The 25,492-nt window shown below is 46.3% G+C and overlaps 1 protein-coding gene across 11 annotated transcripts in view; it reads right to left on the bottom strand.

Annotated features, from left to right (window-relative positions):
- Positions 1 to 25,492, bottom strand: part of LOC115157980 (dynamin-like 120 kDa protein, mitochondrial) — a 60,385-nt gene that overhangs the window by 4,280 nt on the left and 30,613 nt on the right. For all 11 annotated transcript variants that reach the window (XM_029706391.1, XM_029706393.1, XM_029706396.1 and 8 more), the window contains 7 exons: positions 25,068 to 25,233; positions 23,079 to 23,231; positions 22,799 to 22,907; positions 22,050 to 22,270; positions 21,487 to 21,603; positions 20,452 to 20,545; positions 16,476 to 16,586 (listed from right to left, as the gene is read on the bottom strand). In XM_029706391.1, coding sequence (XP_029562251.1) covers positions 16,476 to 16,586; positions 20,452 to 20,545; positions 21,487 to 21,603; positions 22,050 to 22,270; positions 22,799 to 22,907; positions 23,079 to 23,231; positions 25,068 to 25,233 — 971 coding nt within the window. The remainder of the gene's footprint in view (positions 1 to 16,475; positions 16,587 to 20,451; positions 20,546 to 21,486; positions 21,604 to 22,049; positions 22,271 to 22,798; positions 22,908 to 23,078; positions 23,232 to 25,067; positions 25,234 to 25,492) is intronic.

Genomic DNA, 25,492 nt, shown 5'->3' with positions numbered 1-25,492 from the left:
CCAGCGTGCCAGTGGCCATAGAAAGTGAGTCCACTGAAGTCAGTTACGATGCCGAACTGCAGTCAGGTCAAGATCCTGGTGAGGAAGACGAGCATGCAGATGAGCTTCCCTGAGACGGTTTCTGACAGTTTGTACAGAAATTCTTCGGTTGTGCAAACCCACAGTCTCATCAGCTGTCTGGGTGGCTGGTCTCAGACGATCCCGCGGGTGAAGAAGCCGGATGTGGAAGTCCTGATCTGGCGTGGTTACACATGGTCTGGGTTGTGAGGCCGGTTGGACGTACTGCCAATTTCTTTAAAAAGACATTGGCGGCAGCTTATGGTAGAGAAATGAACATTGAATTGCACGCCAATTGCACGCTCCCTCAAAACTTGAGACATCTGTGGCATTGTGTGTGACAAAGCTGCACATGGTAGGGAGGCCTTTTATTGTTCCCAGCACAAGGTGCACCTGTGTAATGATCATAAGGTTTAATCAGATTCTTGGTATGCCACACCTGTCAGGTGGATGGATTATCTTTGCAAAGGAGAAAAGCTCACTAACCGGAGCTTTTTGTGCATATGGAAAATTTCTCCGATTTTTTATTTTAGCTCATGAAACATGGGACCAACACCTTACACGTTGTGTTTATATTTTTGTTCAGTGTACATAATAGCCCATGGCATACCTTCACAGTCAGTGTGAATTGTGAAACCAATGCCCTGAAATGTTGTATGTCTTTACTTGCAGAATAACAGACTTGTCACAGGCCATTGTGCCTCCACTGTCACCTCTTATTTCAGCCCAACAGCAGATGGTCCCCACTGACAGCCCTCAAGCATAAAAAAAACAAACCACTTCAGTGAAATATTCTGTTGAAGAGGAGAGTTGTGGGCCATTTCCAGTAAGCTCACAGCCACATCAAAGACCCCCCCTCCGAACCGATGACATGTTATGTCCCTCCAGGCACACGTCTAGCTAATGGACGGGAGATACCATGACAACATTCCACATGAAAGGGAAAATAGACTGGAGAAACGTTGAGTCACCACGTCCCGCCGTTGGGGTCGTTTTGAGGAGAAATCCGTCCATATGACAACATGTACTGTCACACGAGGGGCTGCAGTAACAGAGACTCTTTAATCACTGATTTAACAATGGCAAGAGTAAGTCTATGGGCCAGCGAGAGAGAAAAGGAGGCCTATAGGGGACTAGCAGTGCCAGCTGCACCCATCCTTGGCCCCATCTCTCCTTCGCTCTCTTTTCCAGTAGACTAATCCGACTGGAGCTGCCCCAAGCACAAACTCAAACAAAACTCTGAGGCACGAACTGCAACTCAGCTACTTCCAATCAGCCTCACGAGATACAATCAGAAGAGTATCTTCAAATACTTTTGACTCAAAAAACTTAAACACAAAAAGGTCTGAAAGCTTCAAAACCATAAGTCTCCTTGATTTCCACGGGACAATAAATCATAGCGGTTTAGACATGGGAACAACAATGTCTTAAGTGTCCATTTCAGGTCAACACAAAGGTGGGAGCTGCAAGCGTGCTTTAGAGGGTAACCTTATCCTAGAGTGAGGGGCTTGTGCGAGACCCTTTGAGGGGGAACGGGTGCAGAGGTATCCCTTTCTGACGGATGAAAGGCACACGGCAGCCTTTGAGGACGCGCGCACACACCTCGGAGTCCTGAAATATAACACTAAAAGTGCTGAGAAAACACTGACCACACACACACACACACACACACACACAAAAACAGCACAAGCAGTGGCAGAAAAACACCTATCCCCTCCTCTCTCCCTCCCCACACACACACTCCTGGCAGGTGGCAAAAATAAATTCCCCAGCCTTTGATACTCAGTTAACACGTCAGGGCACAATAGGGAGGCGGTAAGGGGAGATTACGACACCTAATGGAGGCATTAGAGCTGGGAGAGAGGGCACGCTGACACGGTTCCACGGCTCCACTACCACGGCAGGTGTGGCAAGGCTGAAACCTAACCCGGCTGTAGCCCCAGTCTAGAACCATACCGCTCAAAAGAAAGTGAAGGAGCACACATACCGGGGAGGAGGAGTGTAGGCCGGGCTCCGGCCGCAAAACATCATAATTCAATCGGAGCCAATCGGATCAGGATTACTAGCAACATCTGTCTGACCCAGACCCACAGGAGAAGAGAAAAAAAGGAGGGGGGGGGGGGACATCTCTGTCACATCAAAACAAGCCAGGGAAAACCCCTGGCTCACCTTCAAAGCGTCACTGCTGAGCGGAGTCTAGATGTGACAGTGATAAGGGAGCTATTGTGTCGAGTTAATTGCTCGATGTGGACCACTTACTGCAACTGGTCAACCACAGGGGGTAACCTTACCTGAAGTTCGGTCCGCAATTCACTTTAATTTATAAATGGTGTTGTAATGAAGGCCCTGCCATCTTGTGGGAGAAAAGCGAGGGCACGCACGGCTCTGAATGGCAGCTTTCAGAAAAAGCCAATATTTTGGGGAGCAACAGTGAGAAACAGATATTTATTTCTCTTCCCCCATCTGTTTGTCCGACAAGACGACAAGGGAAAGAACAGGCCACAACAAGGCGGCTTTCCTTTTGAGGTGTACGGAAAAGCAACACACGAAGTGGACAGAGTCGCCGTTCCTTGCCTGTTGCCTCAGAGGGGAAAAAAAATCTATATAGGCGCATGTTTACCTAAGAGATGAGCCCTGAGACACTGCTATTCAGCTGCCCTCCCCTTTATCTGGTCATGAATATTCCCATAATCCTTTGGCCTCTGTCCCACAGGCCCCTTTTCAGGTGGCGGGCTGAGGGGGGGGGGGAACTCCGGGCCTTTCCCAATCCCCTCTTTCAGGTCCCTCTCTCGGCTGATCTCCACATGAAATTATATCTCTTTCACTCCCACTCTGCTGAGCTGTAAAGGCTGTAAGCCTTCGGTGGCCGGAGCAGGAACAGGAGAAGGGACTGAGGGAAAAGCCTTTAATTGACCTGTAATTAGACTGTGAAACAGTGTGGCCCAGGCTGAACAACCGCACCATACAGATGGAGAGAAGAGAGGACAGAGAGACCTTAATCTCTTTAATATGGGGGATGCCCCTCTCTAGAGTTTGATGTGAAAGGAGAAAGGCAGACGTTAGGAAAAGGGAGACTGTATTAGAAAGTGTCAACGCAAGGCTTTCTGTGGGTAAAGTTCGGTGCCAAGACCAGCCTCTGTTGTTTTTGCATGGTGCTCCAGTCCAGCATCAGCCAACTCAAGACAGGACCGAGTTCACTGCCTGGTCAGGAGGCTCCCGTCCCAAACTGTCATCATTCAAAAAAATGAGTTAACTTCTCTTGTCACAAGCAAGGTTACAGTCGGGGGGGGATCCGACTCTCAACGTCTGCATGCGCGATCCTGTCCTGACTGAAAGCCGATCTCTTAATGCAACAAACAGAAGAGTAGGCCGTCGCCATATCACTTGACTTGTCTCTAAATCTGTATTGTAACATGCTATAAAAACGTAAGGGCTGCAGGAGGCGGACACAGAAAGCGGAATGTCGTCGGCAAAACGCCCCGTCAGTGGCAAAGCCATGAATCAGGGCTGACTCTGGAGGGCTCATCTAGGAACCAGATGCTTGAGGAGAGCAGAACCAAGGAGTCGAGCCCTGGGCCTGAACAGGTTCAACCTGGGGTCACCAAAGGGGCCAGACTAAACAAAAAAGCAGAGCGAGGAAAACAAAGCGTGACAACTCCAGGTGAAGACGTGTTGTGTAGTTTTGTGTACAGTTTTATTGACAAACATTGACACAGCTTTAAAGGGTGAGATGTCAACAACGTTGTGCACGCAGGGGATTGTAAAATTGGTTAACGAGCGAAATCTGGAGATTTCATTTACTAAGTGGATTTATTTTAGCTAGTGGCACACTACTGGATTCAACAGGAAAACAGCAGTATGATCAAACACAGAGGACGATGAATTTGAGAGGGTTTTAAGAAAAAGGAACCCATACACATCCCATATTTCTTAAAAGTCTTCCAACAAAATCATAACATCACTGATCTTACTTTACCTGTACACGATTGAGACTGTATTTCACATACAAGTGCAGAGTAATGACAAGTCTTCATACCATAAAACTGTGCAAGACACTCAAGCTGGAAATTCATAAAATATCTATGTAATTTGTGAGTTGTTTTTTTTGGGGGGGGGAGGATGTAAACCATGGTAAAATCACAGAGAGCCAGAGTTCCCAGGCTTCTAAAGCCAACCTTTTGCACTCAGATGGTCTGTACTGCAGCTAAGTAGCCCGGACAATCAATCTTACTGGGTAACGTCGGCCTGATAATCTCGGGGTGACAGAGTGTTTATGTTAAATCACTGTCATAATCCCTCCGAGCCACAGGTGTGGACTGCCCGCCGCTGAACGCGGGGCGTGTGTCCACGCCCACATAAGCAGGCAGACGGACACATTGAACAGAATCAACTGTAACGTGTTCAATTCCAAGGCATAGTCTGATTGTGGCACACAGCACATCCATAATCAGGGTCGACACCTTGGAAGACCTCAGGTCGTTTTGTCTCTCCGTCTCCATGACTTCTATCACACACAGATGAATCTGGAGGTCCGACTCATGTCAGTCAGTCCCATGAAGGTAAGTACCATGAAGGAACAGCGCTGATCCCAAACGAACCACAGAGACGGCCGATGACACCCATCAGAACACACACACACACCACTCCAACTCCCTCAGCTAAATACGGGTTTCCAGCTGGTCTAGAGAGCACACACCTGTCCCATTGACACACAGTACAGCAGGAACTGCAAACAAACATTGAATTCCTTAACGCCACCGCAAGAGTGAAATGTGTCATTGCAAGCACAATCAAACTCCATCTCTGAAAACATACATCAAGTTTCTTTATCTATAACCAGGTTTTCATCCAACCATTTCATGCAGAGGAATTACCTGACGCGTGAAAAAAAGTCAGAACCGGTCTGATGGAAACAGGAAATATTCATAGAAGTCGACAGACAATTTGTTCAGTGGGATCTTTTCGTTTGTAAAATGAATTATGCAATAAATGGCGGTGGAAACCATGAGTTCGAAGTAAACTTGGAACCACGCGGGATGATATGTTGTGTGGTCCTCCCACTACGACTCAGGGAAAGCATGCGATTTATTAGGCTACAGAAGACATGGTGGCGAGCTTGAAGCTCCTTTCCAATAAATATTGAGGGTCTTATTCTGGTGACATGATGTGCGATGCTTGGCTGCCATTTGACAAATAAAAATTCTCACTCTAACCCATAACAATCTCATCATGTTGGCTAGCCTAACTGTACCGTATCTGCGAGCTGTTGGCTAAAGCACATGTGCCAAGACCAAAATGGGCACATTTTCCATATAACGCAACAGTTTTTGTGATAAAACCATCGGTGGAGTTGAAAATACATCTGGAAATTTAACTTGTATTTTTTATTTGGTACATTTAAATCGCAAAAGTGATTTTTTATGTGCACTGTGTCATTACGCAAAGCCTTTTATCCGCAAAAAGTCAGTTTGATGGAAACATCTCTGGCGGGAAAACGTGCATATTGTTTTGATGCAGATTTTAGAATTCGTATTGAAAATCTGTCGCCAATTGGATGGAAATCTAGCTATTGTCAGTGGGCGACGGGAAGAAGTCTGATAAAAACTAGAAGACCTGCCAACTTAAAGCACTCAGCAGTAAACATAATCCAAATCTAACCCCTGGTAGTTTATGTGCAGGGAAGACAATGAGAAAATCCCCCATTTCATCTGTTCAAAAAACTAAAACAAAAGAGAAGACTTAAAACAGACTGCTCTATTTTTACCATGTGAGGGAGGAGGTGTGTGGTTTTCCTATTACCGCATTCTCTTATCCGAGCCGTGGACAGCTAACAGGGGCCTAAGTGTGTGAACAGTAACGGTGCTGTCAGACTGGATGCGTCCCAAATGGCTTTCTAATTCTCTATATAGCGCACAACTTTTGACCAGAGCTCTATGGGGCCATGGTCAAAAGTAGTGCGCTCCATAGGAAATTTGGGAGACAGACGGTGTCTGAGTGACAGGAGGATCTGCAGGAATGGGCCCCTTGGGGCCCTGCTGGGAGGGAAACAGACGGTCGGAATCCTCACTGGTCGCTCATCTGTCCCACATCACGACTTTCTCCACTTCCTCTTTTCCCACCAATGGATCACTCTCTCAGGAGCACCAGGGACGTGTCTCAACACTCCTCAGAGGCTTCCATTCCTCGTAACCTTTTCTTGATGATCACTGATAGGTGACGGGTAAGGTTGCGTAAATGTGTCCCCCAATGGCCTGAAACAGCTTCCATTGCCCTGTACTTCTTTCACACACATTAGTGCTTTCATCTGTTGCTTTTAGTGGTCTTGGAGGAGGCAAGGAGAGGAGTGTAGATGACTATTGAGACAAGGCCTGGGAAAGGCAGGTCTAACAGCCTACCCCTTCTCTTTCTGGCTGAGTTTCTGACAGGGTGGACAGTCTCCAAAATGTCCCCTGCCCCTCTTTCCTACACACACTCAGGCAGAGCAAGGAGAGATTTACAACCATCCGGGGACTGCTGCTGCGGGGCTGTGAAACAGATGCAGGGGAATAGGGGGATGTGGTGAGGGCGCGGGGGGTCACCAAAACACCAGGGATGTGTCGGAGGGAGCGTGGACAGCCCGCCCTGGCTCCCAGCCTCAGAAAGGAAGGAGGGGATAGGGGGAGGAAAGGAGAGAGGGATGAGGGAGGAGGTTAGGAGGTCGTGAGTGGGACTGGGAGCGGCTGGCTGGCCGGCCGGGTGTAGGGAGGGCCTCTGATTCAGCTGTTGGGAAGACGGAAGTTGTTCCCTCCACTGGCTGTCAGGGAGGGGTATAAACAGTCCTCTGTCAGAGAGGAGGGGATGGGGGGGGGGGGGCAGACCCACATGTGCTTTTAACATCAGCCATGCTCCCTGTTCCTTTTACGTAAAAATAAAAAATAAAACACAATATGTGTACGCACGCGTTGCGTGTGAGCTTGTGCATGCCGTGTGCGTGTGTGCGTGCAAGAGCCCATCCATGGTCAGGAGTTTGGTGTGTGTGAGAGAGTTAAGACAGGAAGAAAGCTGGCTGCAGATGAAAGGAAAGACAGAGCAGTATGTTTTAAAGCGGCGTTATGACAACTCTAAACGTAGTGTTTGTCTACTCCCAAGCCCCGGAGAAAATGGACAAGTTGGCCCAGAGTCAATCTTTGATGTTTCCTCTTTACGAGAAAACTTCTAAACTAGCACTACAATTAATGCCAGAGTCTGAATCCCTAATGGCACCCTATTCCCTATGTAGTGCACTACCTTTGACCAGGGCCCATAGGCTTTCCCATTTGGGGCACTTCTTTCACTGTCTATTTGTCTATGTGAGGACATGAGGGGAAAGCTGACAAAATGCTTTTAAAAAAAATTACCAAATTGATGTAGAGATCTAGAGGAGAGTAAAAGCTTAACCTAAAGGGGCAGCCAATTCATTTGCCAACGCATCCAAACGCAACGGGGCCCTTGAGAGAGCAAGAGCAGCATCAAATGGCCCCTTAAGTGATTAAAGGGACAATTCGAGATCCGAAAAATAAGACAGTGGTCACCCCGCCACTTGTTCTGGTAAAACGGCTGAGGGATTGCGGATTGGCAATCCGCAAAGGGTAAAAAAAAAAGTAGCTCCAAATCAAACATACAGCCCAAGCATCCTCCCATGTAAAACGCAACAGTGTGATAAAATGTTGCTCCTTAGGAATCCAAACCTCAGTACATGCAACAGTACATAAAACTAATGGACATGCCACGTCGCTCCATATACATGCAACAGACAAGTGCCATCTTGTCCTACGGCAGATGCTTCCTCTAAGAGGAGAGAGCAAACAGATGTGTGTGTGTGTGTGTGTGTGTGGGGGGGCATTTCTGCTGTGACCTGCCGCCCAGAGCAAACACAGTAAAACCTTGCGCACACACACACACACACACCTAAAACTCCTATACGTCTTCCACTACCGCAGGAGGAAACAGAGGAGCACTTCTCACTGAGCCTCACTAATCACTCCAGAGGAAGAGCAGCTCAAAGGAGAGGAGGGAAGGGGGGGAAAAAAGAGATAAAAGGGATAGAGAGAGAAGATGTGAGATGGAGGAGTGTGTGAGGGCATTCCACAGAGCAGGTCCAGACAACCTAGAGTGCTATTGTACACACACACACAAGTACTAAGCTCACGGGGAGAGCAAGAAAAGACCAAGGGATGAAGGTGAAGATAAGTGCGTATGGTGTGTGTGTGTGTGGTGTGTGCACGCACGCTGGCATGTGTCTGTGTATAGAAGCAGTCCGCCTGCCTGCGCACTGTAAGACACGCGCTCTCCATCAATGTGACAAGCTGAATAAACACCCGCAACTTCCCTTTCAGGCCCACAACTTCATGACATCTGAAAAGCAAAGACTTATGCTTTCAGAGAGGAGGAAGACCATAGCTGGTGGCGTTTACACGGCACATTTTCTCCCATCAAGGCAAAACGATGACGGCGAGAGAGAAATGGGGAAGAGAGAAAGAGATAGCGAGATGGGGGGGGGAGATGGAAAACAGAGCAAGGGTTAAAGAGAGGCACGTAGACAGAGGGATAGTGTGTATTCTTGGGTTGTTGTAATTGAGTTGTGTATTACTGGAATTAAGGCAGCAGCCCATATCCAGTCAGTCGTCTCCTGACGGGCCTGCAGTTCCATATTAGCACTGGGCTCCTTTCCAGAGAGAGAGGAAAAGAGGAGGCATCCTGCCATGCAGCTGCTCTGGCCTGTGGTGCGCTCCTCTTCTCTCCCACTCACTCACACAAACGCACGGCCCCCCCGTACACACACACACACACACACGTCGCTTCACCTCCACCACCCGTTAATACTCCTACGATCCACCTCCTACACACACACACACACACACACACACCTCCCCTGTGTGAAACCTGAGTGGCACTGGGCTCTACCTGTCTGCTGCGAGTAGGGGCAAATCGCTCTTAACACCAGACTGCCCCAGGGAGCCCATTTCTGCCTTTGTTAAGAGAAGTGTGTCTCCCCCTCCCCCTCAAAGCATGCAGCCAGGTGAGGCTCAGGTCATATTGAACAAGAGAGAAAGCATTGAAATGAAAAGTTTCCATGCCCTCCATTAACGAGATGACCCCTGGCCTGGCCTAATATCTTTATGAGGGGGACGTCCTCTCCAGCCTTCAGATGACGATTGTGTAACACCGTGTTGAGTTTCTCTCTCACTCACACACACACACACACACACACACACACACACAACCTTCCCACCCAACTAAACTGGTGGAATCTCCTCCTGTCGAGTCTTGCAGGGGGAGGGGCCAGACAGCCCACAGGTGTGTGAGAGGAGAGGCTCACGTCGGAGTTCAGCCAAACAACACAAGACATTCACTTGTATAATGTCTAATATCGCCATTAAATACATTAGCTTGATATTTTCTATTTACCAGGAAAAATGTATTGGATCTCGTTATATCATAGATGGTTAAAGACGATCCTCAGATGACTGTTGGATATTCCGACTAGATCGAGAGCCTCAAATTAAATTTTGCCCGGGGCCTGCATCTGCATTTGGCTTTGCGGGCCTGTAGTTTGAGACTAGATGGAGGGTAGAGTGGTATCCAGATTTTCATACCGTTCCTGTACCATAGCGCGGTATACGGCATTACCGGCAGTGCACACAAGCGGCGCCATTTCTTTCCAAATGTAAAAATAAATAAATCCGAATACACATATTTAAGAAGCTGTAACCAAGAAGCTTGATCTTGCAATCTAGCCACTAAGCTAGCAAGTTAGTGAACCAAATGCATAGCTGGAGCCCTGAGCTGGATATCCTTTATTTGGCACATCTCAGATTGGGCTCCCGAGTGGCGCAGCGGTCTAAGGCACTGCATCTCAGTGCTAGAGGCGTCACTACAGACACCCTGGTTCGAATCCAGGCTGTATCGCAACCTGACGTGACAGGGAGTCCCGTAGGGCTGCGCATAATTTGGCTCAGTGTCGTCCGGGTTTGGCCGTCATTGTAAATAAGTATTTGTTCTTAACTGACTTGCCTAGTTAAATAAAGGTTAAATAAAAAAATGATGCTTTAGGGTGCCCCAAAACATATACGTTTTTAAAAAGCTATTGAAAAATCATTTCTGTATTTAAAAATACCCCAGTATACACGATATACCGCCCAAGCCTAATTGAGGGGAGAAATGGCAAAAAAATAGCCTAACTTTATAGAGAACTCCAAACTTCCAAGTTAGTCTTGTGGCTGTGCACTGAGCCGTATCTCAGAGCCCAGTAGAGTCTCTGGTCATTTAGAGTGATGGGCTCCACTGCCCTTTTGAAACCTCCAGGGCAGTATCCCAAACGTCACCCGTTTCCCTATATAGTGCACTACTTTTGACCAGGGCCCATAGGAAATAGAGTGCCATTTTGGCACACATCTAGGTCTACATTACTGACAGACAACCACCCCCGCACTGTCAGAGGGCTAACCAGCACGATCCTCAACTCTTACTGCATCAAGACTGACAACCTTACATTAAATGGACTGAACCCATTTGACCTAATGTAGCTAGGGTCTTAAAAAAGTGCTTCGCAAACTGTAAGGTTGGAGCGCAGAAGCGTCGGGAAAGTTCCAATGAACGTTTGAGTTCAGGAGCACCATGGCTCAACGCCTTGTTAGACAAGATAGTGTAGTCTATACCCGCTTGACAGTGTATCCTACATCCCTTCAGAACCACTATCCTCCTCCTAAACAGCTTTTAATCAAGTGAAACTACTCTGAAAAACAGCCTCTACTTCTGAAGCGTCACTCCTCCTTGGTTCCTCCGAGTGACAAGAGGATGTCGGAGGAGGACAAGCCCAGGCAGGGATACTCTCTGGAAGTGTGCAGCACCTGCAGCCATGGGCAAAGTCAACATGGTGTGTAGCCATTGTGTTCCCAGCCCCACCAGCCTCCCTCATCAAACACTCTGGGAAGGAGGAGGTCTGCATCCCAAATGGCCGCCTACTCCCTATGCAGGTCTTGGAATTCCTCTACGGAGAAGCAGAGGATGAAGAGAGGAGTGTTTTCTCGTTTATTATATTCCTCTCCATTACCCTTCTGGTGGTTTGGTGAGAGAATATGACCCCCATAGGAGGAAGTGAAGGCAGCCCCTTTTAAACTCAACCTAACAACTGATGTGTGTGTGTGTGTGTGTGTGTGTGTGTGTGTGTGTGTGTGTGTGTGGATGCGCGTACGTGCGTCCGTGTGTTTGTGTGTGAGAGTGTGTCAGAGAGAGAGAGAGAGAGAGAGAGAGAGAGAGAGAGTGTACATGTGTCAGTGCTTCCCCAAGGATTGTTTTCAGCAGCAGAGGCAAAAGTAGTGGGGGGTTGTGGTCACTTCTGCTGACTAATACTTTGTATAACTAGTCACTTATCTTAAAGGGATAGTGCAGGATTATTATTATTTTTACAGTCAAATGATTTAACAGATACCATTTGAATGTCTTTTAATGCAGTTTGAAGGGAGTTGAAGGCAGTTTCGTGAGCTATTGCTAACTATGGACAATGAAAGGAACTCTATGGAAACTGCTAGCATTCTAGTTGTTCACATAGACTTACAGTTATTGTGCTAATGCTAGTTTGCAGCTAGCAACTAGCATGCTAGATATCCCTTTAAAAAGCAGAAATATTTGTAAAAAATAATTAAAAATAACATTTTGTAGTGGCGGCAACGATTTAGCAGCCACAGGGCTATAGGCGAAACACGGTGTGTTTGTGAGTGTGTGTGTGTGTGTGTTGAAGAAGGGTCATACAGTCAAAAGAGAGGCGTGTATGTGTGTTCAAGGCAACACCTGAATGCCAGTCTAGCCGGCAAACACAGATAGGCGCCAGACACATCAACAACCATATCATAGCTGCAAGTGGAAAGCGCCGTCAATGCACACACCTTTAACAAACTAAACTGAGGAGGAACTAAAAAAAAAAGGCTAGCGTGTGTGTGTGCCCTGATTGGTTGAGGGTACCCAGCACCCTCATTTTTGAACTGTGTGTATGTCATGGTAGGTCACGGTCAATGATCGGCTATGAAAAGCCAACTGACATTTACCCCTGAGGTGCTGACCTGTTGCCCCCTCGACAACTATTGTTATTATTATTTGACCATGCTGGTCATTTATGAACATTTGAACATCTTGGCCATGTTCTGTTATCTCCACCCGGCAGCCAGAAGAGGACTGGCCACCCCTCATAGCCTGGCTCCTCTCTAGGTTTCTTCCTAGGTTTTGGCCTTTCTAGGGAGTTTTTCCTAGCCACCGTGCTTCTACACCTGCATTGCTTGCTGTTTGGGGTTTTAGGCTGAGTTTCTGTACAGCACTTTGAGATATCAGCTGATGCAAGAAGGGCTATATAAATAAATTTGATTTGGTTAATGGTGTGTGTGTGTTGGAAACAGAGACGACAAGGCCCTGGCAGGCTGGCAGCACGCCACTCTCATGCTGCTCCACTAATGCACTTAGCAGGGCTTCACTAAATAAGCAGGCTACTGTAGTGTGGACGCCTCAGTCTGTCACTACACAATAGCCTGTTATTATGGACCGCTCTCTCTGCCTACCAACAAAGAACTACCAACACGGAGCCAGTTAGCAACGACCGACCCAAACACACACAAAAATATAGGCTACTGTAAATGCCCACACACTTTAATACAAGTTAGCAACAACCCCAACACACACTCTGTCAACAGGCCTGGACTTGTCTTTATCGCTATAGTCCTGTGTATGACTAACGGTCAGTTCCTGGGGGGTCAGAGCGTGGGTGTGTCACGGCCAACAGCATATGAATTCTCTCCCAGGGTCTCCCGTGGCAGGCACAAACAGAGAGGAACAAGGCCTAGTGACTCATTGGAGCCCCACTGGCATACAGGAAAGAGACACGACTGTGACTATTCCTGCTCCTCAAGGTTAGGTATCGTATTGACCACGAGTCGAGACAGAAGTACATGTGAATACGCACAGACAGGTAATGTGTTGACCACGAAACACCCACCCAAGGAGGTGTTTTTTAATTCACACACGCCGCATCCTCTTATCTTCTCCCTTTCACTCCTAGGTCTGCGTCCCAAATGGCACCATATTGCCAATCAGGGTTACCTAGGCTACTTTGAAACAAGGTAAGACTTAACTCATAAAATTAAGTAAAACGTTCAGGGTTCAAACAATTAAGTAATAAAAAACTGAAATACCTTATTTACATAAGTATTCATACCCTTTGATATGAGACTTGAAATTGAGCTCAGGTGCATCCTGTTTCCATTGGTCATCCGTGAGATGTTTCTACAACTTGGAGTCCACCTGTGGTAAATTCAATTGATTGGACATGATTTGGAAAGGCACACACCTGTCTATATAAGGTCCCACTGTTGACAGTACATGTCAGGGCAAAAACCAAGCCATGAGGCCGAAGGAATTGCCCGTAGAGCTCCGAGACAGGATTGTGTCGAGGCACAGATCTGGGGAAGGGTACCAAAAAATGTCCGCAGCATTGAAGGTCCCCAAGAACACAGTGGCCTCCATCATTCTTATATGGAAGAAGTTTGGAACCGCCAAGACTCTTCCTAGAGCTGGCCGCCGAGCAAAACTGAGCAATCGGGAGTAAAGGGCCATGGTCTGGGAGGTGACCAAGAACTCGATGGTCACTCTTACAGAGCTCCAAAGTTCCTCTGTGGAGAAGGGAGAACCTTCCAGAAGGACAACCATCTCTGCAGCACTCCACCAAATCAGGCCTTCATGGTAGAGTGGCCAGACGGAAGCCACTCCTCAGTAATGACACCCTGCTTGGAGTTTGCCAAAGGGCACCTAAAGACTCTTAGACCATGAGAAACAAGATTCTCTGGTCTGATGAAACCAAGATTGAACTCTTTGGCCTGAATGCCAAGCGTCACATCAGTAGGAAACCTGGCACCATCCCTACAATGAAGCATGGTGGTGGCAGCATCATGCTGTGGGGACGTTTTTCAGCGGCAGGGACTGGGAGACTAGTCAGGATCAAGGCAAAGATGAACAGAGCAAAGTACAGAGAGATCCTTGATGATAAGCTGCTCCAGAGTGCTCAGGACCTCAGACTGGAGCGAAGGTTCACCTTCCAACAGGACAACGACCCTAAGCACACAGCCAAGACAACGCAGGAGTGGCATCCGGACAAGCCTCAATGTCCTTGAGTTGCCCAACCAGAGCCCAGACTTGAACCCGATCGACCATCTCTGGAGACCTGAAAATAGCTGCGCAGCAATGCTCCCCATCCAACCTGACAGAGCTTGAGAGGATGTGCAGAGAACAATGGGAGAAACTCCCCAAATACAAGTGTGCCAAGCTTGTAGCGTCATAACCAAGAAGACTCGAGGCTGTAATCGCTTCCAAAACTATGTTCTGAGTAAAGGGTCTGAATAGTTATGTAAATGTGATTTCAGTTTTTTATTAATTAGCTAAAATTTCTAAAAACTTGTTTTTGCTTTGTCATTACGGGGCATTGTGTGTAGATTGATGAGAAAAAAACAACAATTTAAATCCATTTTAGAATAAAGCTGTATAACGTAACAAAATGTGAAAAAAAGTCAAGGGGTCTGAATACTTTCCAAAGTATTCAGACACCCTACGCTGTCAAGGGATTTTCTACATTTCTTTACTGTTTTCTACATTGTAAAATAATAGTGTAGACATCAAACCTATGAAACATATGGAATCGTATAGTAACCAAATGAAAGTGTTAAACAAATCAAAATATATTTTATATTTGAGATTTTTCAAAGTAGCCACCCTTTGCCTTGACAGGGTTGCACATTCTTGGCATCTTCTCAACCAGCTTCAAGAGATAGTCACCTGGAATGCATTTCAGTTAACAGGTGTGCCTTGTTAAAAGTTAAATTTGTGGAATTCAAGGCACACTTAACTACAATCTTCAGCGATACGCCATCCATCTGGTTTGCGCTTAGTGGGACTATCATTTGTTTTTCAACAGGACAATGACCCAAAACACACCTCCAGGTTGTGTAAGGGCTATTTGGCCAAGAAGGAGAGTGATGGAGTGCTGCATCAGATGACCTGACCTCCACAATCCCCCCGACCTCAACCCAATTGTGATGAGTGAAGGAGTGCTCAGCATACGTGGGAACTCATACAAGACTGTTGGAAAAGCATTCCTCTTGAAGCTGGTTGAGAGAATGCCAAGAGTGTGCAAAGCTGTCATCAAGGCAAAAGGTGGCTACTTTGAAGAATCCCAAATATATTTAAAAAAAAAGTGCTTTCCCTATTATTCTACAATGTAGAAAAAAGTAAAAATAAAGAAAAACCCTTGAATGAGTAGGTGTGTTCAAACTGTTGACTGGTACTGTATATTCAGATGTGTCATATGGTGCATTACCATAGTAAAATGATACTATGACCACGTTGAAAGTTATAGACGCACACGCACTTAGAGGTGGCAGGCGCTGTCACTTTGCTTCCTCTGTTATCAGTGTGTGTGTGTGTGTGTGTGTGTGTGTGTGTGTGTGTGTGTGTGTGTGTGTGTGAGAGAGCAAGTCTGGGCTTGTCGACACTCCACTCGGCCGCTCCACATATTGCTGTGTTTTATCAGCAGAGCTTCTTAGCAGAGAGCAGGGCTGGGCTAGTAGACATGACAGGCAGCACACTGTTACCTAAATGCTGCTGCCAGACACGCTCTTTCCCGCACTTTTGCTTACCACCTCGTCTCCTGAGAGCAGCAATTAAAGTCTCAAGCCCAGAGAGCGAGAGCGCGAGCGAGAGTATGTGTGTGTGTGTGTGTGTGTGTGTGTGTGTCCATACTCGCATGCATTCACCTTTCTTGAAGTAGAGAGCGTGTGCTAAGTTCCTAAAGTGTAAGGTCATGTAAATGTGTGTGTCCTGAACGCACATGCGTGTGGGGAGTGTACAGTAAATTAAGCTACGCAGTGGTCAGAACGTGTCTAAGACGTCAGTACCACGAAGCAGACATCCCACTGTTAGCGGTCAATCCGTAGCAGTAACAGACACGGGATAGTCAAGCTTTTCCAATGCGCTGACATATGGTGAATGAGAAGACTTCACCTTTCCTTTACCACCACTGCCATCTAGTGGCGTCTGGTGTGTTGCAAAACCACACAGTCGTCAAATCGGATAGGGAAACGCACAGCCAAATCCATCGTATTCAAAACCATATTTGTTCTACATAAAAATATTTGTTCTTCCACTAGGTACCATAATATAAGTGATCTATTCGTTAGTAAGGCATAAACAGGAGGGAACACAAATGTGACTGTACCATTCTGGTTAAACTGAAGTGTGTGTATGTAGCTGGTGTGTGTGTGTGTGTAGCTGGTGTGTGTGTGCGCGTGTGTGTGTGTGTGTAGCTGGTGTGTGTGTGTAATAAGTGTGTGTGTGTGTGTGTAATAAGTGTGTGTGAGGTGACTCACTGAGGTCCTCTGCCAGCTGTACTCTGCGTCCGGTGATGAGGTGAACCTTCTTCTCGTTGTCCTCACCAAAGTCCTCCAGCACCTCCTTCACGTTCTTCTCCAGGCGCCGCACTGAATATGTGAAAACACACACACACACGCACACACCACAGAATGTCAGACATCAAAGACACAGCAAACAGACCTACACAGAGTCTACAAAACATTAAGAACACCTGCTCTTTCCATGACAGACTGACCAGGTGAATCCAGGTGAAAGCTATGATCCCTTATTGATGTCACTTGTTAATCCACTTCAATCAGTGTAGATGAAGGGGAGGAGACAGGTTAAAGAAGGATTTTTAAGCCTTGAGACATTGATTGTTTATGTGTGCCATTCAGAGGGCGAATGGGCAAGACAAAAGATTTAAGTGCCTTTGAACGGGGTATGGTAGTAGGTGCCAGGAGCACTGGTTTGCGTTAAGAACGGCAACGCTGCTGGGTTTTTCACACTTTCACACAGTTGCCCATGTGTATCAAGAATCATCCACCACCCAAAAGGACATCCAGCCAACTTGACAACTGTGGGAAGCATTGGAGTCAACATGGGACAGCATCCCTGTGGAACGCTTGACACCTTGTAGAGTCCAATGCAGACGACTTGAGGCTGTTCTGAAGGCAGTGGGGTGGGTGGATATATATATAAAAATATATATATATGCCTAGAAAATGGAGCAAGTGCTCTTTGGACAAGACAGTTGAGCTTACAATAAGGATGGGTGATATATCAAAATAATTTGATTAATTCAAATCTATATATTGTTTTTATGAACGTTGCTGTCCGCTTGTTCTAATGTCTTTTTGGTCTTGTCTCCTTCGTTCCGTCTGTGCACCTTCCCATTTACACCAGATATCTATATAATGATGAGATGCTCATGTCTCCGCCTTAACAATGGGAGTCATTGTTCCAAAGGCGGGAAGGCAAGCGACAAGCTGAGGTCCAAAATAAGTCCATACAAACACATTGGGGTTATTTTGGACAGAGTGAAACCTCTCGCCTCACCTCTTCCTCTCTGTTCTAACACACACAGCCCCTACCCCTGCCACTCACATCAACAATGATGAGAGATCACTTACTCTCCGACTAGCGGGTTCAACTCGCTATTTGCATTTGCGGTTTGGTCCAACAGAATAGATCATACGGACACTGAAACACAGTGAGACATTATTTTACTGTAATAGAGGTTAACCTTTCTAACAAAACCCATTTTATGTCTCAACTCCTCAAATTGCGAGCTGAGCCAGACACTACTAAAAACGGGAGTATCAATGAGCATTGATTCTGGAAAATCCTCCGTTTGTCGCGCACGGCATTGGGGTATCACTTACTGCTAGTAGCATTTTAGCCTAAGACTGTTACACCAGCTGTCTAGTCTTTTATAAATGTGCAATAACCATAAAGAACAATTATATAAGGAATTGGCAAGTCGTTTACATTCTGAGAAATAAAGTACGCCACTCGATTTCAACATCTGAACAAAGTAGACCGGCTAGCATGCTGTTCAAACAGTTGGAGACGGACAGTATGTGTTCATAACAATTCGACTGTTCTGCCTTGTTAGCTAGCAAACAGATTCAAGTCCCGTGTGGCTCAGTTGGTAGAGCATGGTGTTTGCAACACCAGGGTTGTGGGTTCGATTCCCACGGGGGACCAGTACGGAGAAGAAGAAAAAATGTATGAAATGTATGCATTCACTACTGTAAGTCGCTCTGGATAAGAGTGTCTGCTTAATGACTAACATGTAAAATGTAAATGTAAGTTGGCTAAACTTGAAATATTAAAGATTAGCTGGCTACTCACTAGCACGTGGGCTTGTGCTTGAGAGATTGTTCATGAGACCGGTTTTAACTTGCAACAAGAAGTTATTAATTATTAGGGAATGTATTATGCATGGTTCTGGTTAAATTTGTAACAGAAAGGGCATTTTCATAGACTTGAAAGCCATTATATAATTACATTATTAATGGGTCTTATGGTTGGTAAGGCATACAGTACATACGGAAAGTATTCAGACCCCCTTTGACTAAATCTACACACAATACCCCAGAATGACAAGGTGAAAACTGGTTTAGACATTTTTGCAAATGTATAAAAATAAAACAGAAAAACATTATTTACATATGTTTTCAGACCCTTTGCTATGAGACACGAAATTGAGCTCAGGTGCATCCTGTTTCCATTGATCGTCCTTGAGATGTTTCTACAACTTCATTGGAGTCCACCTGTGGTAAATTCAATTGATTGGACATGATTTGGAAAGGCGCACACCTGTCTATATAAGGTCCCACTGTTGACAGTGCATGTCAGAGCAAAAACCAAGCCATGAGGTCGAGGGAATTGTCCGTTGAGCACCGAGACAGTATTGTGTCGAGTCACAGATCTGAGGAAGGGTACCAAAACATTTCTGCCGCATTGAAGGTCCCCAAGAACACAGTGGCCTCCATCATTCTTAAACGGAAGAAGTTTGGAACCACCAAAACTTTTCCTAGAGCTGGCCACCCGGCCAAACTGAGCAATCGGAAGAGAAGGGCCTTGGTCAGGGAGGTGACCAAAAACCCGATGGTCACACTGACAGAGCTCCAGAGTTCCTCTGTGGAGATGGGAGAACCTTCTAGAAGGACAACCATCTCTGCAGCACTCCACCTTTATGGTAGAGTGGCTAGACGGATGCCACTCAGTAAAATGCACATGACATCCCACTTGGAGTTGGTCAAAAGACACCTAAAGGACTCTCAGACCACGAGAAACAAGATTATATGGTGTGATGAAACCAAGATTGAAGTCTTTGGCCTGAATACCAAGCATCACGTCTGGAGGAAACCTTGTACCGTCATACCCAAGAAGACTCAAGACTGTAATCGCTGCCAAAGGTGCCTCAACAAATTATTGAGTAAAGGGTCTGAATACTTACATAAATGTGATAGTTTATTTGTAATCATTTGCCCAAAACATACAAACCTGTTTTTGCTTTGTCATTATGGGGTATTGTGTATAGATTGATGAGGGGGAAAAAAAACTATTTAATAAATTTTAGAATAAGGCTGTAACCTAACAAAATGTGGAAAGAGTCAAGGGGTCTGAATACTTTCCGAATGCACTGTATATTTATCCTAAGTATAATTTCACGAGCTCTGAATTCAATAGATTATTGCTGTCTGTTTGAAGTGCAGTGTATTTGACCTTTAATTGTACAATCAACTTATTAAAAAATGATATATTGTGAAGCCTATAAAAGTTTGAGACATGACTTTTAGGCCATATCGCCCAGCCCTAGCTTACAGCACATCTGGTTCCACCATATAGCTCAGCTAGTGGCAGTAGCTGCATCCCAAATGGCACCGGATTCACTATGGGCACTGGTAAACAACTATGCACTAGGTCAAAAGTAGTGCACTATGTAGGGAATAGGGTGCCATTTGGGACATGGGCTATAATTCTTCTGTGTCTGCTACCTAGCTCCCCAGTACACTGTAGCTCACTCAGACAGGGTCAGACTGAGGCCAGACATTCTCCGTTCAAACTCTATGACTTAACGGACTGTTCACCGTCCCTCTCATATGAACCAGTTAAGAGCTATAAAGCCTTCAATTTCAGGCCGGTATGCAGCTGCCTGCCTGTATGCTCTAGTGAGGGCTTGTGTGTTGGCAGACTGAGATGGTACATGACAATAATATTGACCATGGGCGGTTGGTTCTGCCCTGCTAAGCCCCAGTTCATTGTAGCTCAGTCTCGGATGACCCTGCCCAGTTCTACCTAGCCCCAACGTTAGCCAACTTATGATAATCAAGCTAGCCATGAAGCCTATGCTGGCATGGCAATCTCTGCAACGACAAACTCAGGAAGTCTGTTCCACTGGTTTCCAGTTTGATTTCCACATTTTGTAACGGCTGAAAACCCAATTTCCAGCCCCAGCCCTATACCCCGGTCCCAGCCTACCCTCTGTGTTGGTTAGCTGCTGTCTGAGTGTGTTGGCTGTGATAAGCAGCATCCTCTGGATCCTCCAGAACAGCACAACGTCATTGCACTCCAGCTATGGAAGAAGAGAAACAGACTTTGAAACTGAGATAGGGTAGAAGTTACACGCATGGTTTTTACTGCAGGCAGGGGAAAGTGTAGTGTAGATCGATGGACCATTGACTACAGTCCAAAAGGTGCGTTCGACAAGGGAAATAGTTCGCAAAAGTTAACATACGATGACACATTCCATTCATTTTGTGTCAACTGCATCAACTGCATCAATGCTGCGTAATAAATTCTGCAGTCAAACTGTTTTCATTATGTAATGCAATTTTTTACTGAATACGTGTTCAACAGTTCAACATTCACCTTTCGCTTCCACCTCTGTCAAGTCTACGCATACAATTTGATGCATACGTCGGATATATCCAACATATGCACCACAGAGAACACATCGCGACTGCCTCTGCAATGCTGCAAGGCAGATACCATTGGAAATGAACGTCCTTCTGATTTAGGCTATTACATCGAGTAAGAATGAACAATCCTTACAAAAAATGAGCTATTTGCGGCTTCACCGTAACATTTTGGAACGTTCATTCAAATCGTTCAACTGAAATTGTTACTATGGTAACACGTTCGCCGAAACAGAAGCCTTGTTGAACTCGCCTCATAATGTGTCTCTGAAATCTTAGTTGAGAACAGCTACCTCTGGCAGCTCACCTTGGAGCCTAGGTGACTTACCTCCGTGTCGACAAAGTGTCTCTGGCAGCTCACCTTGGAGCCCAGGTCACTTACCTCCGTGTCGACAAAGTGTCTCTGGCAGCTCACCTTGGAGCCTAGGTCACTTACCTCCGTGTCGACAAAGTGTCTCTGGCAGCTCACCTTGGAGCCTAGGTCACTTACCTCCGTGTCGACAAAGTGTCTCTGGCAGCTCACCTTGGAGCCCAGGTCACTTACCTCCGTGTCGACAAAGTGTCTCTGGCAGCTCACCTTGGAGCCTAGGTCACTTACCTCCGAGTCGACAAAGTGTCTCTGGTAGTAGTAAAAGCCTCGTCTACACAGGTTACAGTGCTGCAGGGCCTTCTGCAGGAAGTGACGTCTGTACAGTTGGTGCCACGTGTCCTTGATCTGGAACACAGGAAAAAGTAGTAGTAATAGAGGGCCAGAATGCGAGAGGGGCAGGCTCTGCTTCATGGTGTCCTGGGATGTGGGATAGTGTGTGTGCATCTAAATTTTATTTTAATTAACCCTTATTTTACCAGGTAAGTTGACTGAGAACACGTTCTCATTTACAGCAACAACCTGGGGAATAGTTACAGGGGAGAGGAGGGGGATGAATGAGCCAATTGTAAACTGGGGATGATTAGGTGGCCATGATGGTATGAAGGACAGATTGGGAATTGTTATACTTTTGTCTGAGTACTCATGTCCTCTATCAATAGAGATCTGAAAACACGATACGACTTCCAACTGCCCAGTTCCTCAATAAATGCTTACGTACTTATTGCAAAGTTATGACATGCACTACTCCACTGGAGTGCCTAAGACTTGTGACCAGAGTTGGTCTCCCTCACCAGGGCAGGGTCCACCTCCACCCCTCGGCCTTCCAGGTTCTTGCGGACAGTGGTGACCTCGTCGTTGGCCAGGTAGGCCGTGTGGTCCTCGTGGAGCTTCAGCAGGCGCTCCAGCTCGTTTCTGGTTTCGTTGCGGGTGTGCTGCTCGGGCGAGCGGTTCTTCCAGCTCATCCAGCGCTGCTTCCAGTCAGGACCCACCATGTCATTTATCACAGAGTCCGCTAGGAGAGACGCACAGAGGTAGTAAGATCGTAGTATTAGAGGTTGTGTAGAAGTAGACAGGTGCAAAGAGGGAGGGAGGGAGGGAGGGAGGGAGGGAGGGAGGGAGGGAGGGAATAGAGGTTAGGGTTGTCACAATACCAATATCGCGAACCTCGGAAGTATCGTGGTAAGAAAACAAAACATGAAGCGGATTTAATTTCTTGAGGAAAACAGTCCCAATATTAGAAACAAACAGCATTATGTTGTCGCCTAGAGTCACATGTGTTTAATTGGCAAGCTATAGCACCCACAATTTTACATCAAGTAGCTTTTTAATAGGACCATAGAGATTAGTCTAATTCCTTTTTTCTTTTTTTCGCCATGGAAAATTTGGTGTCGTAGTATAGCGATTCTGGTATCGTGACAACCCTAACAGAGGTAGACATGTGCAGAGAGAGGGAGACATACACACAGCAGCAACACAGTCAGTGAAAGATCAAGGAAGTGGTTGATTGTAAAGCCACGGTGAAGGTGGGTGTGTAACCTACTGTCTTTGAGGCGAGCCTGCAGGGTCTCCTCCATGAACTGGATGGCTGCGTCCCACTGGGGCTTGTCTGTGATGGAGCGGTCCTCCAGAGCATTGTGCTGGATCACCCTCTGACAACCCACACAGACAGGAGAACGGACGTTACGCACAAGACAAGGGGAGACAGGAAACCTGATTGTATAATAATGTTTGCCTGCTGTATATGTGGTTGAATATGAGAAAGAGTATAGAGTATTGCAATGTCAGTCTTTTTTTTACTGTGTGTGTCCATGTTTAAGTACCAGGCTGTCCATGGCCCTCTCGTTCCACTTGTGCCTCTTGATGCTCTCGTCCTTCACCGCCTCCTTGAGCTTGTCAAAGATGTCGTCCTGGTCCTTCCCTTTATACTCGGCCATAAAGCGGGCGAACTCCTCCTGCAGCGTCTCCCAGGCAACCTGGGGGGGGGGGGGAGGAGAGGATCGGGCCTTGTATCAACACAGCACCATGGCCGGCTACAGAGACAACGCCACTATATCCGCATGCCATTACTGTCATAACAATCAGAACAGTCACCGGCGTAGTGATTGCGAGGAAAACACAAATTTGGAACAAAAAGGACAATTGTCCACCACAGTAAAACCATTCATCTCTAATAATAATACATTTGTTTCCATCATCTGAAATAATCAAAACAGAGAGTCCTGACAAGAAACAAACCATTTCTTATGACATTGACAGTGCATTTGGAATGTATTCTGACCCCTTGACTTTATCCACATTTTGTTACAGCCTTATTCCAAAATTGAATAAAATGTTTCTTTCCCTCTCAATCTACACACAATACCCTGTAATGACAAAGCAAAAAAATGTTTTTTAGAAATGTCTGCAAATGTATAAAAAAGAAATAAAAAAAAAAGAAAATACTTTGTTAAAGCGCCTTTGGCAGCGGTTACAGCCTCAAGTCTTCTTGGGTATGATGCTACAAGATTGGCACATCTGTATTTGGGGAGTTTCTCCCAATCTTCTCTGCAGATCCTCTTAGGCTCTGTCAGGTTGGATGGGGAGCGTCGCTGCACAGCTATTTTCAGGTCTCTCCAGAGATGGTCGATCGGGTTCATGTCCGGGCTCTGGCTGGCCCACTCAAGGACATTGAGTCTTGTCCCGAAACCACTCCTGCGTTGTCTTGACTGTGTGCTTAGGGTCATTGTCCTGTTGGAAGGTGAACCTTCGCCCCAGTCTGAGATCCTGAGCACTCTGGAGCGGGTTTTCATCAAGGATCTCTGTACTTTGCTCCGTTCATCTTTCCCTCGATCCTGACTAGTCTCCCAGTTCCAGCGGCTGGAAAACATCCACACACCATGATGCTGCCACCACCATGCTTCACCGTAGGGATGGTGCCAGGTTTCCTCCTGACTTGATGCTTGGCACTCAGGCCAAAGAGTTTTATTAGACTAGAGAATCTTGTTTCTCATGGTCTGAGTCCTTTGGGTGCCTTTTGGCAAACTCCAAGCGGGCTGTCATGTGCATTTCACTGAGGAGTGGCTTCCTTCTGGCCACTCAGCCATAAAGGGCTGAAAGGTAGAGTGCTGCAGAGATTATTGTAATTCTGAAAGGTTCTCCCATCTCCACAGAGGAACTCAGGAGTTCTGTCAGAGTGATCATCGGGTTCTTGGTCACCTCCCTGACGAAGGCCCTTCTCCCCGATTGCTCAGTTGGCCGGGCGGCAAGCTCTAGGAAGAGCCTTCTTCCATTTGAGAATGGTCGAGGCCACTGTGTTCTTGGGGACCTTCAGTGCAGCAGAAATGTTTTGCTACCCTTCCCCAGATCTGTCTCAACACAATCCTGTCTCAGAGCTCTACAGACAATTCCTTTGACCTCATGGCTTGGTTTTTGCTCTGACATGCACTGTCAACTGTGGGACCTTATATAGACAGGTGTGTACCTTTCCAAATCATGTCCAATCAATTGAATTTACCACAGGTGGACTCCAATCAAGTTGTCGAAACACCTCAAGGATGATCAATGGAAACAGGATGCACCTGACCTCAATTTCGTGTCTTATAGCAAAGAGTTGAATACTGATGTAAATAAGTTGTTTCTTATTTTTAATGCATTTGCAAAACATTCTAAAAAACAGTTGTTGCTTTGTCATTATGGGGTATTGTGTGTAGATTGATGAGGGAAAATGTTAATTTAAGGGAAGGGGTCTGAATACTTTCCAAATGTACTATAGCTCCACAGCCATGAAGAGATTTAAAGAGATTGAGGTAGTAGTAGCAGTCTAACTCTACCTCTAATGCCTTGTGAGGCAGCTGCTTGTCCGTCCACTGTTTGAGCTTGATGTCCACGGTGGTGTTGAAGGTGCCAGAGTTCATGGTCTGGGCTGCCGGCAGGTAGATGTTCTCGATGACATGTGTGGACACGCGCTCCCACAGCTTCTTCTGTAGGATAGCCTCCCTGCAGGGGCAAAGGGCAGATGGGCAAAATACAACCTAGTGAGCGCTTTGTGGTTGGACACCGCTTTGGAGACAACACTATGTGAGTGCATCCCAAAATGACAACCTATTTCTTATACAATGCTCTACTTTTGGTCAAAAGTAGTGTACTAGATAGGGAACAGGATGCCTTTTGGGACAAATCCCCACGAATGCCCAGCAGCTTGTTAACTAAAGCTTGGCTCTTTATCTGACCAGGGCTGTATGACAATGGGACAAAC

The sequence above is a fragment of the Salmo trutta genome, chromosome 22 (genome assembly GCF_901001165.1).
Source record: "Salmo trutta chromosome 22, fSalTru1.1, whole genome shotgun sequence".
Lineage (NCBI taxonomy): Eukaryota > Metazoa > Chordata > Actinopteri > Salmoniformes > Salmonidae > Salmo > Salmo trutta.
The sequence above is the reverse complement of the archived record's forward strand: the minus strand, read 5'-3'. Positions and strand labels throughout refer to the sequence as shown.